The sequence below is a fragment of the Dromiciops gliroides genome, chromosome 2 (assembly GCF_019393635.1).
Source record: "Dromiciops gliroides isolate mDroGli1 chromosome 2, mDroGli1.pri, whole genome shotgun sequence".
NCBI lineage: Eukaryota > Metazoa > Chordata > Mammalia > Microbiotheria > Microbiotheriidae > Dromiciops > Dromiciops gliroides.
The window spans coordinates 639,924,096-639,946,441 of NC_057862.1; the positions used below are offsets into that span (position 1 = coordinate 639,924,096).

The window sequence follows — 22,346 nt, forward strand, 5'->3', positions numbered from 1 at the left end:
CAGGGTTTTTGCTTGAGAAACTTTGGGGACGGATGCATTTTTTTTCCAACGAAGCAAATTCTCTGTCATTCATAGTCACGTCTCTTTTCATGCATAGGGGCTAGGTCTCCAAGTCCCCCTAATCCAAACACAGGCATCCCCTCCTCCATACAGGGTTCACACAACCTCTTTTGGAACACCTGCAGTGATACAGAATTCACTTGCTTGTTGGGTTGTTGAATCGCCCCAGTTAGAGTTTTCTTGCTTAGGTCAAGCAATATCTGCCCTCTTGGTCCTAGCTCTGCCCTCCAAAATTATAGCCTGTTTGCCCTCTGAGAAGCAGAATAGCTCCCTCAATTTAGGAGTCCAGAGACCCGAGTTCCAGCTGCAAATCCACCACTGTGTGACCTTGGACAAGTCATTTTTACTGCAGTTTCTTTATCTGTAAAATGAGAGGGTGGGACCAGTTTGTCTCTAAGGTTCCCTCCCTCCTAGCTCTCACATTCCATGGTCCTATGTAACCTCCTTCCAAATGTGTGAAGAAGGCAGCCACCATATTCCCTTAAGTCCTTTCTTCAAACTATAAACATTCCCAGTTCCATTCATGTGCCACAGTTTCAAGACCCCTCACTTGCTTCATCCTCAAAAAATGTGGATCCTAGAACTAGATACAATGTCTCAGCTCCATCCCATCCAGGCCTGGGAATCATCATATAATGCTTCTTAAGATTGCCTTCATTCCATTTGACCACTACAACCGTGGCACCCTGGCTCCTACTGAACTTGTGGTCAGCCTCAGAAGCTTGAGGCAGGGTGTGAAACAGTAGAAAGAACACTAGAATAAGAATCAGTAGACCTGAATTCAAAATCTGTCTCTGACCCTTCCTAGTTACGAGACAAGTTCCTTACTTCTATGCCTCGATCTGTTCAGCTTTCAGCTTATTCTTTTTATTTGTTTTGTTTTGTTTTGTGTGGCAATGAAGGTTAAGTGACTTGTCCAGGGTCACACAGATAGTAAGTGTCAAGTGTCTGAGGCCGTATTTGAACTCAGGTCCTCCTGAATCCAGGGCCAGTGCTTTATCCTGCTGCCCCCAATTTGTTCATCTTTCAAATGCGGGTCAAAATACTTATACACCCTATTTCAGAGTTGCTGAGAGTAAATAGTGTTTTGAAAATCTTAAGACAGTTTAGAAGTATATTATCATTAAGGAGAGTACCTGTGATTTCATTGGTATAGGGAACTCCCAGATGAAGAAATTCCTTCTACCAGTGCAACTCGTGTACCTTCTCTGCAGCTTATAGATGAGAGGGTAGCATGGGGCACCCAGATGTCAAATCACTTGCCCAGGGTCACACAGCCAGTATGCGTCAGAGGCACTCTAGAACCCAAATCTTCCTGGCTCTGAAGTCAGCTCTCCATCTAGATGGCCCTGGGTGCCCCTCATTAAAAAGCATAGTTATTCTAACTACCCAAATCCTCAGGGGTGGGTGAACTACCAAGCCAGGGCTCCCTGTTCTATATTTATCCGATGGCTTGTTTTTCTAAGATTTAAGTGTAGGATTTGACATTTCTTTGTTAAATTTCACCCTCCTGATTTAGTTCATTGCTTTCAACACCTTTTGAATCCTGATTCTGTCATCCACTATGTTCGAATGCCAGCTGCAAATTTGACAAGCACGTGCCTTTGCCCTTCCTTTAAATCCATGATTTAAAAATACTGGACAAGGCTAGGCTAAAGAGATAGTGAGATCCAGTGGGAAGACCACTGGCTTTGGAGTCAAGGGAGGTGGATTTAAATTTCAGCTCTGATGTGACCTTAGGCAAATCTCTCAAATGCTCTGGGCCCGTTTTCTCATCGGTTAAAAGAGAGGATTGGGGGCAGCTCAGGGCGCTGGCCCTGGATTCAGGAGGACCTCAGTTCAAATCCGGCCTCAGACACTTGACACTTACTAGCTGTGTGACCCTGGGCAAGTCACTTAACCCTCATTGCCCCCGTTTTAAAAAAAGAAAAAAACAACAACAAGAGAATATTGAATGTGGAGGCATGAGATCCCTTCTAGCCTAAGATCTTACATTTCTAAGTATTTTCTCCCTTCTGATTGACATCAGTAAATTAAATTCTTTGCACCTCCCCTACTCCACATCCCATAACCCCTTGTTTCAGAAAAAGAGGTAGGCAGTTCTTTTCCTTGCCAAGACCAACACTTGTACTTGTACACTTGACCCCGCCTCCTCTTATTACCTCTAACATATTGCTTCTGCAACTACTCCATCTCTCTCCAATTTTTAATATCTCCTTATCTAAAAAAAAATCTCCTTATCTATTGACTCACTCCTACTGCCCCACTTGACCCTAACATTCTCAAGAGACTGTCCTATGTCTTTCTTCCCTTTCCTGGCCAAACTCCTAGAAAAAGCGTTATCTGTTCTCATTGCTGCTGCTTCTCTTCCCCCTCTCTCTTCAGCACTTTGCGGATTGGCTTCTGACCTTATCATTCGGCTAAAATTGCTCTCTCCAAAGTTACCAGTGATTTCTCAATTTCCAAATCCAATGACTAGGTTTCAATCCTCATTCTTTTTGACCTCTGCAACATATCCCTCTGGCTATCTTTTCACCGACTGCTTTACATGCCAAGACCATGCGAGGACTGAATCTTTGTGTGTCCAGACCAGGGGTCCCAATATTTGGCTTGATGAGAGCCTCTTGCGTCCACTATTCCAGAAGGGTGCCAAGCCATGCTTTATTCAATTTACCTACTGCTTTTTTGTTCGATCATGTCGGTCCTGTCCAACTCTTCATGACCCCATTTGGGGTTTTCTTGGTAAAGATACTGGAGTGGTTTGCCATTTCCTTCTCCACTTCATTTTATACTCAAGGAATTGAAGTAAACAGGGGTAAGTGACTTTCCCACGTTGACACAGGCGAGTAAGTGTCTGAGGCCAGATTTGAACTCAGGAAAATGAGTCTTCCTGACTCCAGACCCAGCATTCTATTCACTGTACCACCTAGCTATCCTCCTTTATCACTACCCTCTTCCCGTTGTAGAACAATAACCAAATCAACTCTACTAATACTTCTGGAAAAGGGTGGAGCAATCTACCTGCCCCTCCCACTCATCAGTCTGATCAGTCAATAAACATATAAAGCACCTATTATGTGCCAAGCACTATGCTAACTTTCCAAATAAAACACCCCTCCCTGATCACCAATCACCAACAATATGTGCTGTTTCCTCCACGAGACCTTAAACTCCCTGAGAGCAGGGATTCTCTTTGCTTTTGTCTTTTAATCCTAGTGCTTAAAAATACATCTTCATGTATTCAACCCCATTAACCACCTTCTCCTGGGTTCCCTCTCCTCTCTGGTTTTGAGACATTGCTATGCTTGGTTCTCCTCCAATCTGTTCGATTGCTCCTTGTTAATCTCCTTTGCTAGATCATCTACATCCTACCCTTTGATAGGGGGTGCTCTGTCCTGGCTCTCACCTCTCTCTGCATGTATTCTTACTTGGTGACTTCATCAACTCCTATGGACTCAGTTATCTCGCTGCATGATTCCAGATCTACAGAGCCAACTCTCATCTTCTCCTAAATTCCAGTTCCTCATCACCAACTAACTACCTGCTGGACATTTCAAACTAGAGGAGCTGTAGACTTCTCAAACCCATCAGATCTGAAAGTCATTACTGCTTCCTCCCAAACGCATCTTCCTTCCCATCTTCTTTCTTTCTTTCAAGGACATCACTACTTTTCTGGGTTTATAGGTTCACAACCTTGGAATCTTTTACTCCCCCTTCTCCTGCTAGTCTCCCTCACATCCAATAAGTTGCCAAATCTCTTCAAGTCAGTCTCTCTCTCTCTCTCTCTCTCTCTCTCTCTCTCTCTCTCTCTCTCACACACACACACACACACACACACACACACACACACACACACACACACACACACACGTTCTTTGGCCCCAACTATTACAATAGCCTCTTAATAAGTCTCCCTGCCTCCAATCTCTTCCCCTCTCTCCAATCCATCCTCCACACAGCTGCCAAAGTCATATTCCTAAGTCTAATCTAGAATCAAATGCAAACATTTCTGTTTGGCATTTAAAGCCCTTCACAACCTGGCTCCAACCTCAAGTGCCACCTCCTATGGAAAGTCATTGCTTATCCCCCAAGCTATTGGTGTCTCCCCTGAAATTACCTTTATTTATATATTTGTGTACACCTTTGTCCTGCTCTCTACTCCCCAATAAAATGTAAGTTCCTTAAGGACAAGGTAGCTTTATTTTTGTCTTTGCATTCTCTGTACCTAGTATATAATAGGCACTTCCTAACTGCTTGTTAATTGAAAAGGAGGAAGCTTCATCTCCTGCTTTTATGCTCTGGCTCACAGGTTTTTGGGGTGTATACGTGTGTGTGGACATGTATATATGCATATGATTAGCGCGCATGCATGTATGTGTATGCCTGTATATGTGTGTGCATATATGTTTACATGCATTTGTATGTATGTGTGCTTATGTTTATATGTATGTGTGTAAAATATCTTTTTATATTAAAAGGTGCTAAAAAAACTAATATTTGCTACCTTCTCATACATTAGGAATCACTAAGGTTATAGGTCAGTACTATGTAAGGCTCTGTCATGGTCAAAATGGGGAGCTGCCTAGGGGTATCATCCTGCTTAAGGAGAAAATGAGAAAATAGCCGCATGAATTTCAGGTGTCCAGTGCAAGGTGGGAGAGGGTGGATCTAGAAACCACAGATGTATTTATGTATATTTATGTATGTACGTGTATATATATATATATATATGTATGTATATACACACATGTGTATATTTGTACAATACTCTTAAGCAAAGCGAGCACCTGAGAAGGTACCCAGGGCCAGGTCAGTCTCAGCAAGTGTCCACGGCTTCTTGAATTGTCCAAGAGAGATCCGTTCTGCTCAGCATCTTCCTGACCCCCACATTCACATCCAGCCAGAGACTCAAATCTGATTTAGAACAGACCCTCAGAATAGATCCAAAATGGCTGAACTGGTGCTCTGCCCAAAGATAAAGGTTCCAGTCAAAATGGAGACCCCACCCCAGACGGTCAAGCAGGACCTAGGGATTGCAGAAGGAAAACAGAGGAAAAAACATCATTAAGTCCTTTCCTGACATTTTCATAAGAACAAGAAGAGATAGGAAAAAATCATTTTAATGCACGGGAAATGAATGCATGCAGACATTTCTCAAGCACTCATAGTGATGAGGGCGGCAAGGGTATGAAAAATTAAACTGCAGGCAATAAGAACATGGGTCTTCAGCCTTTTTTTTTTTTCTTTCCAAAATCACCAAAGCAACTATCAAGGGTGAGGGAGGGGAGGAGATTGGTTTGAAGCTCAGCTCCCTTTCTTTTTCCTCTGCTCAGCCTCTACTGAGAGGGAGAACAGGAAGATGTGGAAACAGCTTAGATTTGGAGTCAAGATCTGCATTTGAATTCCCTGCTCTTGCTCCTTGTGGGTCCTTAAGCAAGTCACTTCCTTTCTCTGTGATTCAGTTTCCTCCACATGAAGAGGTAGAACTAGATGACCTGTTACCTGCAACATTCTTTCAGTGGAGGAAGGACTAAGGAAAAAAAAATAGCTTGCTTATCAGATTCAGGTTTCCTTGGAAAGGTGCTGTGGTATTGGGGGAAAAGTACTGGCCCTGTTGTCCAAAAGTCTGAATCCTGCTTCTGATGCTCATTACCTGTACAATTTAGGGGAAATGACTTAGCATCCCCCGGCCTCAGTTTCTTCAACAATACAATGAAGGGGATGACTTCTGAGGTGCCCTTCATCCCTAGATCTATGATGAGATAATATTTATATGCTGGGTGCACAAAATTTAATGTAAAGGGGGCAGCTAGGTGGTGCAGTGGATAGAGCACCGGCCCTGGATTCAGGAGTACCTGAGTTCAAATCCGGCCTCAGACACTTAACACTTACTAGCTGTGTGACCTTGGGCAAGTCACTTAACCCCAATTGCCTCACTAAAAAAAAAAAAAATTAAGCATGAAAATCTGGTAGATAAAAAGTCAGTCTCATAGTATGTCAACACTTCAAAGATCATCTAGTGTCCCCCCCCCCATTTTACAGATGAGGAAACTGAGACCCAGAAAGGTTAACTGGTGACTTAAGGAAACATAAGTAGTAAGCAGAGTTAGGCCTCAAAGCCAGGTCCCCAGATGCCAAAGGAGGGGTTCTTTGCAGTTTAAATTAAAGAGTCTTTGAGAGGCAAAACAATAAAGAAGAGGGAGGGGAGGGGAAGGAGGAGGAGGGGAAGGAGGAGGAGGAGGAGGAGGAGGAAGGTTTTCTACCTTTTGCCTGTAGACAGTGATCTGTTTAAAGGGGTAACAGCTAAGAGGGGAGATTGACTTCACATACACACCCAGCCCAATCCCAAAACAGACCACCAGATATTTTCTACAATCTAGAAGGAAACTATACTCAGATCACCTCTTTGGAAAGAAAAGTTCAGGCCCAAACTGCTGACAACAGGTTCTAAGGGCCAATCCACATATTGTCAAAACTGGAGGGACTTCAGAGGTATCACATTCAGTCCCTACAAGAACAAGCATGCCCTCTACAACATACCTGGCAGGTATGTATGTGTGTGTGTCTTGTTGTTGTTGTTTCAGTCATATCCAATTTTGTGACTCCATTTGGGTTTTTTTTTTAATTTGGCAAAGATACTGGAGTGGTTTTGTCATTTCCTTCTCCAGCTCATTTGACAGATGAGGAAACTGAGGCAAATAGGGTTAAATGACTTGCCCAGAGTCACATGATTAGTAAGTGGCAGAGGCTGGATTTGAACTCAAGTCCTCCTGACTCCATGGCATTCCTTTGTGCAAAGGCCTCCATTGAGGAGGAAACCCACCAACCCCTGAAGAACCCCCTTTCACTTTGGGGGCAGCTTTAATGGTTAGGAGCCTAGTCCTGGCTCTTTGCAGGCCCCCTTTTTTTTCTGGTGAGGCAATTGGGGTTAAGTGACTTGCCCAGGGTCACACAGCTAGTAAGTGTTAAGTGTCTGAGGCCGGATTTGAACTCAGGTACTCCTGAATCCAAGGCCGGTGCTCTATCCACTGCGCCACCTAGCTGCCCCTGCAGGCCCCTTTTAAAGACTGGACATGTCAGAGTTCCTGCGGTTTAAGAAGGTGGGACCTCAGACCCTCCTGTGATACAAGGCTGAAAAGCCTGTGTCATCTCTCATGTACATGCTGCACAATCCAATTCAAACACATTGAAAGCTTACTATCTACACTTGGAACTGTGGGGAACAGGGAGATGGAAAGCAGCTCTGTTCCTCAAAGAGCTCCTACTCTATTAGGGGAGACACTATTAGAGGCTGGTGGATGGTACAATGAAAAATATCCAGGGCTTGAAGTCAGGAAGAGCTGAATTCAAATCCTGCCTCAGACACTTACTAGCTGGGTGACCCTGGGCAAGTCACTTCATTCACCTCTCTCAGCCTCAGTTTCCTTACCAGTAAAGGGAAGGGCTTGGACTCCATAGCTCCTAAGGTCCCTTCCAGGTGTAAAGCTATGGGCCTATACCGTATGTAGATAGAATACAAACAAGGATATCATGAGGACAAAAGCAAAATGCTCTAGAAAAGTCTGGAGGGGAGGGATTTGACTGGGGCTGGGGGGAGCTTTATGGAAAGCTTTATGGAGGAGATGACGAGGAAGCTGAGCTTTGAAAGAGGAGGACTGTTAACACAGGAGAGAGAGAATGAGCTCCAGGTAGGGAGTAAGGTCTGGGTGAATGCCTGGCAGCAAGGGAGAGGGTTTAGATTGCAAGATCTCTAAGATCTACGATTCCATCTATGACTGCACTCATCACAGAGCAGGAGGGCAGACTTAGCCCACCCAGTGACACTCACCTCATTCTTGGCCTTAGGTTCTCTGCATCCACCGCACAAATGAGACACAGCCCTGCCAACAAAGCACAAAAATGGGGGTCAGCCGTCGGATCCCCCTCAGTGGGCTCGTTCATGTTATTGCCTGGTCTTCCCCTCAGAGACAGACTAGACCATCTCCAAGTTTCCTTCCAGCTTTATACTTCTATGATTCTGAGGCCTTAATACTGAAGCTAATTAATCTTGTTTCAAGAGCCCAAATTAGCATGTCTAAATTTAGGAATCATGGAAACACAAAATGCTTAGAGGAGTAAGGTTACTTTAAACAACTAGTTAAAATCCCAAAGCAACCTCCTGCTACCGCCACAGATGGGGAGCACATAATAAAGGCCAAATTTCATTCCCAGACACTTCCAACTTCCTGATTCCCTCTCCTACTCTGCCTCTTTTTCTCCCACAGTCCTTTCTAGCAATCCGCTGAGAAGCCATCTGATTGTTTTCTGTTCCCCCCTGGGAAAAGCATTCTGTGAAAAGTATGGTGGGTGCAGATAGGATATCCTGCAAGACCAGCTTTGGCTGGAATGGAGATTTACAAAGGAGAAGGGGTGTTAAGTCAGTCTGGAAAGATAGTTTAGAAGCAGATTGTAAAGGGCTTTAAATACTAAGTCCTTTTGCCAAGTACCTACTAGATTCAAGGTCTTATACAAACCTCCTACCTCTTCTGGGGCAAAGGTGATCTTGGGCTTGGGAGAGAGGCATGGGTCCCTTCCATTTCTGAGGCGCTGTGGTAACTGCCATTTCTTTTGGATGTTTCTCCGATTTCAGGCTCTATCCAGTTTGCTAGCCAAGATCAACGCCTGTCAGAGTGTCTCTTTCTGTGTTTAATGATGATATACACTAGCAGACTTCTCCAATTCAATGTCGTAATTTACATTTCAGATTACTAAAACCTCTCAGCCTCTATCGATTTACCATCGATAGACATTAAGAAGTCGGTTAGCTCTCAATCCTCTGTGCTGATGGATCATGGTGGAAATCAGCCCTGGGCCCAGGAACCTTGATCACAATCATATTTCATCATCTATAAAAATGGAGGTTTTCTCAGGAAGCTTGTTCAGTCCCTTCGCTGAAGTTCTGAGTTTAGGCTGGAAGCCCAAAAAATGACTTGGAGAAATAATTGGCAGGAGCTGGACATTGTTTGGCTTTGAGGAGGACTCCCTGACTCCTGATGGGGCCCTCAAAGTCAGTCTAACATGTGTCCTCCCCCCGCCCTTCCCCCAGAGACCCGAGTCTTCAGAAGCAAAGCAAGAGTACAAAAAAGCCTGGGGAAAGAGGAGCTGCTCACCTGGGAAGATGAAGATGAAGAAAGCACTGATGCCGCCAATGACCACAATGACCTCCCCGATGTCTGGGACAAACAGAGCCAACAGAAGCGTCGTGGCTACCCACAGGCCTGTCAGCAGCACCCGGATCCAGGTCCCCGAAGGGTCTGCACACCCTCCACAGCCCCAGACATTGGAGCAGCTCAGCCAGAAGTCCTGTATCACTGACCTGGGAGAAGCCAGTTCATAAACATTTATTTAGTCTCTATTACATATGTGCCAGGCATTGCACTAAGTGATGGAGATACAAAGAAAGGCAAAAGAACAGTTCCTGCCCTCAAGGAACTCACAATCTTATAACTGAATCGAATGAAACATTACTGTTCTTGGATGGCACCAACCTTTGGCATTGGTGGCCGCTAATGGCTTATCCCTTCTTCCTGAGACAGGGTGTGCTTCTTCTCACATAGACTCCTTCCTTCCTTCGTTCCTTCCTTCGTTCCTTCCTTCCTTCGTTCCTTCCTTCCTTCCTTCCTTCCTTCCTCCCTCCCTCCCTCCCTTCCTTCCCTTCCTTTGACAAGGCAATGAGGGTTAAGTGACTTGCCCAGGATCACACAGCTAGTGTCAAGTGTCTGAATCTGGATTTGAATTCAGGTCCTTCTGAATCCAGGGATGGTGCTTTATCCACTGCGCCATCTAGCTGCCCTTTCACATAGACTCCTAAGGACCTTCTACGCCCTCTCTTTTCCCCCAGGTAGTCCAAGCATTTGCTATCACCCCCACTTCCGGAACTACCTCAGATTTAGGCACTGTGGTGTTGGGAATAAGGCACTGGACTTGATTTCAGGGAGACCTGGGTTCAAACCCCACCTCTGACATTTATTAGCTTTCTGACATGTAAAATGAGGGAGCTAGACTAGAGGGAGGCACCTCCAGGGTCCTCCCAGCCCCCAGCTCTAAATCAATGACGCTATGCTTTATTTTGTGTTTACTCTGCTCGGTAGAGACTTCACATACATATTGAGAGCAGCAATTGTGTTTTGGGGTTTTTTGGGTTTTTTGATTTGTTTTTTGTTTTTGGCCTTTGCATCTGCACTGTCTGGCACACAATAGTCACTTAATAAAGTCCGGATTGATTTTAAGATCTCCAAACAAGTACTCTGAATTGAACAAATGCCAAATATTTATAAGGCAGCTACTATGCGTCCAACACTGGACACCGGCTTCCCATGCTGGGTGCTTCGGGAAGAGGAAAATAAAAACAATGGCTCATGCCCTTACGGAACTTATGCCTTGCTGGGGAGAGGAGACTGGGGAAACGCTAATAGAGCCCACTGATTTACTGCTTTAAAGTTACCAAGCACATGCCCCACAGCAAGCCCTGGATGCAGACTGGCAAGAATTGTTATGCAGGAGAAGATAGAACTAAACTGCCAAGGCTTCCCACTCCGATGGGCTCTCCGCGATGACATTCGCTTGTCTAAAAGACTACTTATGGAGGACTTCCGCGAGGCCAGAGCTCGCATGGAGGTCAGAAGAAGCGATACAAGGACACTCTCAAGGTCTCTCTTAAGAATTTTGGAACTGATTGCCCGACATGGGAGACACTGACACAGGCATGGCGCATGCCCTCATCAGAGAGGGCGCTGTGTGCTATGAGTGAAGCAGAATTAAAGCGGCTCAGAAGAAACAGGAGATGTGCAACTCTAGAGAATCCACCTCAAACGCTCACTGTGCCCGCCCTGTGGCAGAGCTTTCCGAGCTCCTATCGGTCTGATCAGACGCCCTGGAACTTGACTTGCACACAGTGACGTCATTTGGGTCCTCTCTTGCAGAAGGACAACCGCCAATATGCCCATTTTACAGATGGAAAAGCCAAGGTCAGTGGAGGCTCCTTTCTGTTATTCTCTTCTCCACATAGTCTACATTTTGAGCCAACCTCAACGGCCTCCTCGCATTTGAAAGTTTCCAACCTCTCAGTCTTTTCTGATACTGCTCTCATGCCTGGGATGCCCTCCTCCTTCCTTCTTTGCCCCTTGAATTTCTACCCATCTTTTAAAGCCCAGGTGAAACACAGAAGGAAGTCTTATGACTATCCCCATTTTACAGATGAGGAGACTGAGGCAGGCAGAGGTGGAGTGACTTGCTCAGGGTCACATAGTTAATAAGTATCTGAGGCTGGATTTGAACTCAAGTCTTCCTGACTCCAGGTCCAAGCACTGCCGCCAGGTGCCTCTACACACACAGTGTAAACACTGCACCAGACTAAGCCCTACGAGGGTAGGAACTATTTTGGATCTTATGCTAGCACCTAGCATAACACTCAATACCCAGCGTGTGCTTTATAAGTAAGAGTGAAAAGAATGGACGGTAAGTGTCTTGGCTGAGACAGAATGACTGACGTGAGATAGAGCCAGGAATCAATTGTCCTTTCTACCGCATGCACACATTAGGATTCTAACATATAATTCACCATTAAGTGCACATGGTAAGCGTTCAATAAATATTCTCTGGCAATAGTGATCCTGAACCAATAATCCAGAGCAGGGTGCCCTGAGCAGCTGGATGCCAGGGTACAGAGAGGGCTCCCTCACCTGGGACATGGGGGCTCGGTCCCACCAAAGGAATGGCCTCAGGCCTTAATCTAAATGGCTGCCACACTCTGTTACCTGCCCAGGAGGAGAGCAATGGGGTAGACGGTCACAATAGAGACACCGAAGAGGAAGCGGGCAACGATGACCACAGTGTCATTGCCAGGATAGGACATCAGCACGTCAGCAGAGACGTTATCTCCGAAAGTCAGGAAACCATAGAGCCCTACAAAGTTTCAGGGGATTTCAAATCAGGAGAGATTAGAGAAATCCTACCTCACTTTGGCTTAGAGTCCACAGATAGGACCCGGCTGCCCCACAGGCTCAGCTAAATCCCTTAACATCTTGGAAGATCATTTCCTAAGTCGCAAGGTCTAATGGGAACTCAGAAGCATCTCTGCTGAAATGAAAGCTTCCGTGCCTCAGAACAGATGCATCCACAGCTGCTAATTTAGTAAGGAGATAGCGAGTGGGTTAAGGGGAGGGAAGACAGAGTCGACCTGAAAGTGGGGAGACAGAGTAGAGATGCGTGGATGCGCCAGGCTGACCCACGTGGAAGCCCATCAGAGATCCCAGCTGAAGGGGAAGGGAGCCTGAGTGACTGGGCATCCAGAGGATGACTGGGAGGCCAGGTGGAGGAGCCCGGCCACTGCCATGTGGGCAGGCAGGGATCGGGGATGCTAAGCAGTAGCTAGAGGGTCTTGAGCAGACAAGGCCTGAGTTTGGGCCCCAACGTCTTCATCAGCAAGATTCCAGTTTTGCTGCATTAGTCAATAGCACTTATAATTGCCCCCTGTGTAACCCTCCCTTCCTCATCTATAAAGCTGAGGGGTTGAGCTGGATGTCTTGAACGTCTCTGTCAGCCCTCAATCTTAGGAGCCTAAGAGTTAGATTTCCTAGAGACCTGGGACAGTGTCATATTTTTTGTAATATTATGGGCAGAGTTCTGTGCCAAGCATCCCAGGGCCCCCGCTATGAACAGAGGAATAACATTATCAATCAGGCAGCTCTAAAGACCACCACATACAAGGTGCCAGTCTTCTGACAGAGGGGCGCTCTCTCCCTGATCATGTTGCAGGTTTGGACCAAAAAGCCAACCCCAAAATCATAAAGGTGGAGCCAATGCTTATTCATATTCTTTCATTTCAGTTTCCCAACGAGGAAACAGAGGAGTGAAGTCACTCCCCGGCCCAAAATAGCCAGGCTGAAGGCAGTGGCCTCAGCCCCCCCCCCCCCCCCCCCCCCAGTATAAAAGGTTGATGGAGAAAGGGATGTGGCTCCAATTTCAGGGAGGCCTTTACCTGTCAGGGAGTAGATGAGGCAGCAGGCTAGCATGGCAGCCACTGATACCATGGTCCAATGGAAGAGGTTTTGGTTGTACATGCTACAGTAGATAGATACACTGGCTTCATGGCACTGAAAAACAGAGGAAGTCATTGAGCATCCCCACGCCTACCCACAGGACTCTGAGCACTTTCCAGGTATGAGAACAGGCCATGGCGTCCACACCTCAGAAGTCACTGGGACTGCAGGCCTTGGATCCAAGCACAGAATCCTATATGAGCACAGCATCAAGCCCATGGCCTCTACCCTGAGAAAGGAATCCAGGAGCAGGGCATCTTTGGCTCCCCTCAAAGACTTTTACAGCCTCGCTTTCTCTGGGGACGCCAGATGGCCTGTGTGTGTGAACTGGCCCGTGCTCAGCCTGGGGCCAGATGAAAACTGTTCTATCAGTCAGTCTGTCCACAAGGATTTATTAAGCATTTATGAGCCTGGGCCTCTGCCTCTCGGCCTCGGGGCCTCTCCATTCTGGCAGTCACAGATCTAGAGAAGGAAGGAACCTTAGACATCCGATCCAAACCCCACACCTTGTAGTCAGAAAACTGAGGCCCAGCTCATGGGCAGAGATTCATAAGGGCTGGCTTTCTTCCTCTCTCACTCTCTCCCTCCCTTCTTTTCTTCCTTCCTCTGCCTTTCCTTTCTTTTCTCTCTTTACCCCTTTCTTCTTTCTATTTTCTTTTCCTTCTTTTCTTCTTCCTTCCTGCCCCCCTCTCCTTCCCTTCTTTTCTTCTTTCCTTCCTCCTTTCTCTTGCCTTTTCTTTCTTTCCTCCCTATTTCCCTCCTTTTCTTTCTTCCTTCCTCCTTGTTCTTTCCTTTTCTTTCTTCCCTCTTTCTTTCCTCCTCTCCTTTCCTTTCTTTCCTCCCTTCTTCCTCTCTCCCTTACTCCCTTTCTTTTTTTCTTTTTTTTCCTCCCTCTCATTTTCTTCCTTCTCTCTCCCTCCCTTTTCTTCCTTCCTTCCTCCTTCCTTCTTTCATTTCCTTCCTTCTCCTTCATCTTTCCTTCCTCACTTCCTTGCTTTCCCCCTTCTCTTTCTTTACTTCCTTTTTCCATTTCCTTCCTCTTTTTCTTCCTCCTTTCTTTCCTTTTCTTCCTTCCTCCTTTCTTTTTTTCTTCCTTCTTTCTTTCCCTCTCTCCTTTCCTTTCTCTTTCCTTCCTTCTCTCTTCCCCTCACTCCCTTTCTTCCTTCTTTCTTTCCTTCCTCTCTCCTTTTTTCTTCTTCTCTCCCTCCCTTCTTCCCTTCTCTCCTTCTTTCCTTTCCTTCATTCCGCCCCTTTTTTTCTTTCCTTCTTCCCTTTTCTTCCCTCCTCCCTTCTACTGAAAAAAAATTAAGCGATTTGCCTTGGTAATGGGGTAAGTAGCAGAGCTGGAATGTACACCCAGGGCTTCTGACTCCACTGCTAGCACCCTTGCCGCTGTACCATGCACCCCATGAAGTCCCCACGCCCCTCAGTTCTATCCTCCACTCTAACAACCCTCACAGTCACAGCACCTCTGCTGCTGAGTCTCGCCTCTTCCCTGCTCCCTTCTCTCCTGTCCTCAGACCCATGCCCATGGTTGCAGATGTCTCCAAGGGCACCCATTCTTTCCTCCTGCATGAGAATATGGAGGACCCGCTCTATAATCAAGTCATTCCTGGGTGGGGGTGGGGACGGGGAGGCTGCAGTCCATCCTCAGCACCTCTCTCTCTCCCCACATCCAACATGCCTGGCAACAGCAGCCCTGGCCACTGTTGCTAGGAGAGACTGGAGATGGAATCCAGCAAAAGGGGAATCAGGGCTCCCCCTTGTGGCTCTCTGGGCAAACACCTTGGGCAGACCAACCTCACTGTACCCTGATGGGAGCTGTGAATGAGCATTGCAGGGGCTGGGGCTGGGGCTTGGGGGTGGAGGGGGCATGTTAAACTAAATATAGACAGCAAAAAAATTTAAATTAAAATTTTAAAATCTTCTGGATTTTTGGGAAAACGAGATAAAAGCAGAGAAGAGAAAAAACCTGGTAGGTGCCTTTCAAAAAGTCACAGATGGGGGCAGCTGGGTGCCGCAGTGGATAGAGCACCCGCCCTGGATTCAGGAAGACCTGAGTTCAAATCCAGCCTCAGACACTTGACACTTACTACCTGTGTGACCCTGGGCAAGTCACTACTGAACCCTCATTGCCCCCCCCGCCCCCCCCCCACAAAAGTCACAGATGGTATATACTGAAGAAGCAACAGTAAAGAAGAAAGGAAAGCTTTTGGGGTAAAGCCATGGTCCTCCATGAACACCGGTGAGAGAGAAGGGGCCAGAATAAAGAAGTCCTTCCCAATCACAGGGAAAAAGGGAAAATAACCCCTCAAAGCCTCCCTCCTCACACCTGACCCCCAACCCCAAAGGCTTGTGGGGGTTTTTTAGGTAATGGAAGTTAAGTGACTTGCCCAGGGTCACACAGCTAGTGTCTGAAGCCAGATTTGAACTCAGGTCCTCCTGACTCCAGGGCTGGTGCTCTATCCACTGATCTCCCACCTGCCCCAGGACTTGCTCTTAATGTATCAGGGGAAACTTTTCAATTGGAAGCATTTGGGGGGGCAGGGCAATGAGGGTTAAGTGACTTGCCCAGGGTCACACAGCTAGTAAGTGTCAAGTGTCTGAGGCCGGATTTGATTTCAGGTCCTCCTGAATCCAGGGCCGGTGCTTTACCCAATGTACTACCTAGCTGCCCCCAAAGGGGAAGCTTTTTGGCATTTTTGTGAGATAAGTGGAAAACAAATTTTCTTCCTTCCCTGAAGGAGAAAAATGAAAGGAGTATTGATCACCTTCTAGGAAAGGCAAAAAAAAGGAAACAGACACCTGAAGAAAGTCTCCTCCTTTCTCTTAAAGTTCCTGGACCTTACTATATACCTGGGGCAAGACACGGATGCTAAAGAGCCTATCTTATCTAAACCCCCTCATTTCCCAGAGTAGGTAACTGAAGGCCTGTTCAGATGAGTTGTCTGAAGTCATACAGAATCCAAGCTCTGCCATTTACAAATCCAGGATGGTGTCTGTCTCTGTCTCTGTCTCTGTCTCTCTCTGTCTCTCTCTCTCACACACACACACACACACACACATACACACACACACACACACACACTACTCTTAGAGATTAAAAATTGGAAGGGAATTCATGGGCCATTTAATTCAATTTCCTCATTTTACATATGAGAAGACCGAGTCCCACAAAGTTTCCATAATTATCCTAAGGTCATATAGTAGCATCATACATAGAATTTGAACAAAGGTCCTCTGACTATAGAGCTTATTTCTTTCCACTTAATTGCAAATCTGGTATCCTTTCTACTATAATCATGTGTCAAGTAGAGATGGGAAGAGCAGGAAATGGAAACTGCTGGTACTAGGTCAGCACTGAAGTTAAAATGTCACCGAGTCATCAGTGAACATTGATTAAATACTTACTATTTGCCAAGTACTGTGATAAGTAACAGGAATACAAAAATTGCACACTGTTCTTTGGGTCCTATTCTAAAGAAGCTTACATCCTCGTGGAGAAGATGACATGTAACCAACTAAGTACATACAAGATATATAGAAAGTAGGTGGATGGGAATCTGAGTAGGGAGGGCTTTAGCAGCTGAGGAAGATGAGGTGCAGCTTTCCAGAGTAGGTGGGATTTGAGTTGGGTCCTGAAGGAAGACAGAAGAACTAAGACACAGAGGTGAGGGGGTCACAGTTCTAGGCAGGGAGGGACAGCCAGTGGCAAGGCATGAAAAGATGGATGCTATATTCAAGAAACTACAAGTAAGTCAATATTTCTAGAATATAAAGGGTATAGAGGAGAACAAGCTCTAAGACAACTGGCGAGGTAGGAAGGAGCCAGGTCATGAAGCACTTCAGATGCCAAATAGAGGAGTTGATATTTGATCTGGAGGTAACTGAGTGGTGACATCGTTAGACTGATACTGCAGAAAAATCACCTTGGCAGCTGAATGGGTGATGGATTAGGGTGGGGAGAGACTAGAGGTAGTGAGACCAGGTAGGAGGTTATCACAATAGTTCAGGCAAGAGGTGATAAGGTCTTTAATGAGGGTTGTGACTATGCCAAAGATTTTGTGAAAGTAGACATGGCAACAGATTGGATATGTATGGCAAACAGAAGGGAAGAGTAGAGAAGAAGGCTCAGGACAAAGCCTTGGGGTGCCCATGTTTTGTGGGTGTGACATGGACAAAGAGCCAGCAAAGAAGGCTGAGAACGAGTAGTAGGGCTGTGTCATGAAAACAGTATAGAGAAGGGGGTGATCAGCCGTGTCAGAGGCTGCAGAAAGTCAGGAAGGGTGAGGGTTGAGAAGAGGCATTTGAGTCATTCCCCAATTGAGGTATGGTCAAAGGATATGGACAGGCAGTTTTCAGAAGAAGAAATCAAAGCTAGCTATTGCCATATTAAAAAATGCTCTAAATCACTACTGATTAGAGAAATATAAATTAAAACAACTCTGAGGTACTGCCTCATACCCATCAGATTGGCTAATATGACAAAAAAAGAAAATGATAAATGTTAGAGAAGCTGTGGAAAAATTGGAACACTAATGCATTGTTGGTGGAGTTAAACTAATCCAACCATTTTGGAGAACAGTTTGGAACTATGTCCAAGTGCTATGTGACTGTGCATATACCCTTTGACCCAGTAATACCACTACTAGGTCTGTATCCCAAAGAGATCATAGAAGAGGCAAAAGGACCTACAGTACAAAAATATTTATAGAAGTTCTCTTTGTGGTGGCAAGGAATTGGAAATCAGGGGAATGCCCATCAACTGGGGAATGGCTAAACAAGTTGTGGTATATGAATGTAATGTGCTGTAAGAAACGATGAGCAGAGGATTACAGAGAAACCTGGAAGGACTTACATGAACTGATGCTGAGTGAGATGAACAGAACCAGGAGAACACTGTACACAGTAACAGCAACATTGTGTGATGATCAACTGTGATAGACTTGGCCCTTCTCAGCAGTGCAATGATCCAAGACAATTCCAAAGAACTCATGATGGAAAATGTTCTCTATACCCAGAGAAGAACCATGGATTCTGAATGCAGATTGAACCATACTGCTTCTACTTTGAGGCTCTTTTTTTCTTTTTTGAGGTTTTTCTCTTGTGTTCTGATTTTTCTTTTACAATATGACTAATGCAGAAATATGTTAAATGTGATTGTACATATATAACCTATATCAAATTGCTTTCTATCTTGGGGAGGGGGGAGAAAAATTAGGAACTAAAAATCCTATGAAAACAAATTTTGAAAACTATCTTTAGATGGAACTGGAAAATAATAAAATAACTCTTATGATTAAAAAAGATATAGTTTCATTAGGAAGCATTAAATCTATTTATGACCCCCCCAAAAAAAGAAAAGGCATGTGACCCAGCCATTAAGACACATCACTGGCAATTTGGGAGAGGGCTGTTTCAGTTCAACAATGGAGTCCAGACTCCAAATCCCATAGGATTTAGAAGAGAGAAAGGAGAGGAAGAACAGACACCTGCTGTTGACGGTTTTCTCAAGTAGTTTAGCAATGAAGGAGAGGGGAGATAAAGGTTAGTTGGTGAGGATGGCTGGCTCCAGTGAGTTTAAGGGATGGGTCATCCCTTGACCTTTGTAAGCAGCAAGAAGGAATAACAGATGGGGAGAAACTGAAGATAAGAAAAAATAGGATGGGGGCAGCTAGGTGGCACAGTGGATAGAGCACCAGCCCTGGAGTCAGGAGTACCTGAGTTCAAATCCGGCCTCAGACACTTAACACTTACTAGCTGTGTGACCCTGGGCAAGTCACTTAACCCCAATTGCCTCACGAAAAAAAGGAAGGAAGGAAGGAAGGAAGGAAGGAAGGAAGGAAGGAAGGAAGGAAGGAAGGAAGGAAGGAAGGAAGGAAGGAAGGAAGGAAGGAAGGAAGGAAGGAAGGAAGGAAGGAAGGAAGGAAGGAAGGAAGAAAGAAAGAAAGAAAGAAAGAAAGAAAGAAAGAAAGGAAGAAAGAAAGAAAGAAAGAAAGAAAGAAAGAAAGAAAGAAAGAAAGAAAGAAAGAAAGAAAGAAAGAAAGAAAGAAAGAAAGAAAGAAAGAAAGAAAGAAAGAAAGAAAGAAAGAAAGAAAGAAAGAATAGGATGATAGTGGGGATAATCTGCTGGACAAGTCCAAAAGGGATGGGATCAAGGGTGTGTAGAGAGGATTTGGCTTTGGCAAGAAGAAAAGCCATTTTTTATCCAAGACCAGAGCAAAGAAGGAGTTGATGAGGGAAGGTGTCTGAATGATTTGAGGTGAGGAGGGGATCGGGGGAGCTCTCAATGAATGGCCTGAATTTTTCCAGTGTCATATGAGGCTAGGTCCTTAGCTGAGAGAGTTGCAGGTGCAATGTGAGGCAGGAAGAAGAACAAAAAGATTTTGAACGACCACTGTGGAAAGTAGGATGGCGAGTCAGTTAACAAAAAAAAGAATTCTTGCTTTGCTGTAGTGAGGACCCAGTTGAGATTAGATAATAAATTTGTAGTGGACCCAGTCAACAATTTCCTGATTTTTTTCTAGCTTTCTTTGTAGCACACAAATAGGAGCAAAGAAAATAAGTGATGGGGATAATCTAGGTCCTATCTTGGCAAGCATAAATGGCGAGAGCACCAGGGGGCAATAAAATTCAAGAGTAGAGGGTACTGTGGAGTTGCGTTGGTTGACTGGGCGATACAGATAGGGAGCTCACGCTGCATGACCAGCCCATGTCCCCTTCTGCTCTGCTCACACATTTCCTGGAGACTGTCTTTTATGTCATACCAGTCCAACTCGGGCATTTCATCACGGCGTAAACACAACCCTGGATTCTCAAAGTCAGATTGCAGGCTGGATTATGCAATCTACCTGCAGGCCTATTGTGGGACCCTGAGAAATCTCTCCCCATTCAATGTATCCTACACACAGTCGACAAAGTAATTTTCCTAAAGTTTAGATCTGACTGTGTCAACTCTTCCCCTCCTCACTAAGCTCCCCATTATCTTCAGTCTCAAAAATAAAAGTCTTCTTTGGGGCATTTGAAACTCTTCAGAACCTGGCTCCATCCTACACTTCCAGTCTTATTAGATGTGGGCACACTCTTCCTTATGGATGTTTGTGCCTTAACAATGGCTGTTCCTGGAAGCTAGGTGGTGCAGTGGATAGAGCACCGGTCCTGGAGTCAGGAGGACCCGAGTTCAAATCCGGCCTTAGACGCTTGACACTTACTAGCTGTGTGACCCTGGGCAAGTCATTTAACCCCAATTGCCTCACCAAAAAAAAAAAAAAAAAAAAGCAAAACAATGGCTGTTCCTCCCATGCCTGGAAATGTCTTCCCTTCTTGCCATCACTTGGAATCCCTGGTTCCCTTGTCACTCGGTTGAAATACACCACCTTCTCTTAGAAGCCTTTGCAAGATCCAACCCCCCTCACTGCCTCAACACCCCCAACCCCTGCATTCCCAATCCCCAGGGTTATCCTGTAACTGCTTCCTGTTTTAGATATACATTAGACAGTCTCCCCTTATCGAATTGAAGATTCTTGAAGGCAGGACCAGTTTATTTTTGTCATTGTGGCTCCAGGGCCTAGCACAGTGCCTGACCCGGAAGAGGCACTTCATAAATGCTTGTTCATTGATTGGATGGTTCTACCCAGTTGGAGAGTCTTAAGTTCAGTCCTAAAGAAAAAGAGCTTCCCTTTTATCCAACGCCCAGCCTACTTGTGTCTGTAAAAGGCTCATTAGCAAAAGATTGCCCACTGGATGATGAATTCTTCAACCATGGCAACCCATGAAAGAAAAGGGAAAAAAAATTTTAAGCTTTTCCCCCTGTATTTAAGTTAAAATTACCTGAAATCCAAAGCAGATGGTGGGGAATACATTAAATACAGCAAACCAGGAGGAAGGTCTGTAAATAGATGAAACCAGGTGTTTAATAAAGAGGAAAACTGAAACCCCAGCTAACATTAGAGGTACAGAAAGTACAAATGGGTATGAGGAAAAATTCTGCTTTTGATTGCACAGGATAAAAATCAGGCTTTGGAAAAGATAAAAATGTGTTCCAAGCACTTTGGGTCACTGGCTGTTCTCAGGCCAGAGAGGACATAGGGATGGGATACATCTTGCCTGCTTCTCTCTGGGATGGAAGGAAGGGGAGAGGAGGAATCTTGAGGGGCTGGAGCACGTATATTGGAGAAACTTGGTGGGATGTTCTTGGGCTAGCCTGGTGTTTTGACCACAGTTTGAGGTATTTACCTGCTATTTCCCAAGCTCCTGGCCGCAGTTAACACCTTAAGGGCCCAGAGCTGTCCATATACTTCAGTCAGTAATTGACCTTCAGCTCCACAACTTCCTGAAGGATGATTCTTGCTAACTGACATCTCAGCTCTACCCACTGTATCCCTGACCATCTGGTGCCATCAAGAGAAACAGACAGATGCCAGCAGTTTCTGAAATGATCCTCTGTAGGACTCCCAAGAAACCATTTAATTGTACCTGCCATCCACTCCCAATATCTACACACCCTGAATCCATTCCATTGTCCCTTCCTCCTCAGTCCCCTTTCCTGGATCTTCATCCAGGTCACACGCATCTCACAGCGCTCTGTCCTGGACCCTATTATCTTCTCTCTCCATCTTATTTCACGTGGTGAAACCAGCTCTCATCTCTATGTATTTGAGTCTCAGATTTATTTATCCAGCCCTTACCTCTCTCCTGACCTTCAATCTTGCATCTCTGCCTAACTATCGAATATGCTGAACTGGAAGCCTTGGAAACATCTTAAACTCAACATTTACAAAACTGAACTCATTATTTCCCCCTCCCTAAGTACTCCCCTCTTCCTAACTTCCCTATTACTGTTGAGGAGCCCACCATCCTCCCAGTTACCTAGGTTTGAAACCTAGGAGTCATCCTCAGCTCCTCACACTCCCTTACCCTCCCTCCAAATGCAATCAGTTACTAAGTTCTGTTATGTCTACCTTCGTAATGTCTCTTATAAGAGCACACTTCATTCTTCCCACACTGTGACTGCCCTGGGGCAGGCCCTTATCACTTAAGATGGGTTGGGGGTAGGGTGTCTCTGCCTCAAGAATCTCCCTCTAGTCCATCCTCAGCTTAGCTGTCAAATTGATCTTCCTAAAACACAAATTGGGGCAGTTAGATGGCTCAGTGGATAGAGCATTGGGCCTGGAGTTAGGAAGATCTGAGTTCAAATTTTGCCTCAGA

The 22,346-nt window shown here is 45.4% G+C and overlaps 1 protein-coding gene across 1 annotated transcript in view; it reads right to left on the reverse strand.

Annotated features, from left to right (window-relative positions):
• Positions 1 to 4,930: 4,930 nt before the first annotated feature.
• Positions 4,931 to 22,346, reverse strand: part of SLC38A8 (solute carrier family 38 member 8) — a 38,413-nt gene continuing 20,997 nt past the window's right edge. Inside the window, exons 9-14 of the mRNA XM_043981194.1 lie at positions 20,970 to 21,027; positions 13,079 to 13,193; positions 11,856 to 12,003; positions 9,210 to 9,415; positions 7,889 to 7,940; positions 4,931 to 5,086 (exon numbers count right to left, since the gene is read on the reverse strand). Of these exons, the coding sequence (XP_043837129.1) occupies positions 4,993 to 5,086; positions 7,889 to 7,940; positions 9,210 to 9,415; positions 11,856 to 12,003; positions 13,079 to 13,193; positions 20,970 to 21,027 (673 nt within the window). The 3' untranslated portion in view covers positions 4,931 to 4,992. The remainder of the gene's footprint in view (positions 5,087 to 7,888; positions 7,941 to 9,209; positions 9,416 to 11,855; positions 12,004 to 13,078; positions 13,194 to 20,969; positions 21,028 to 22,346) is intronic.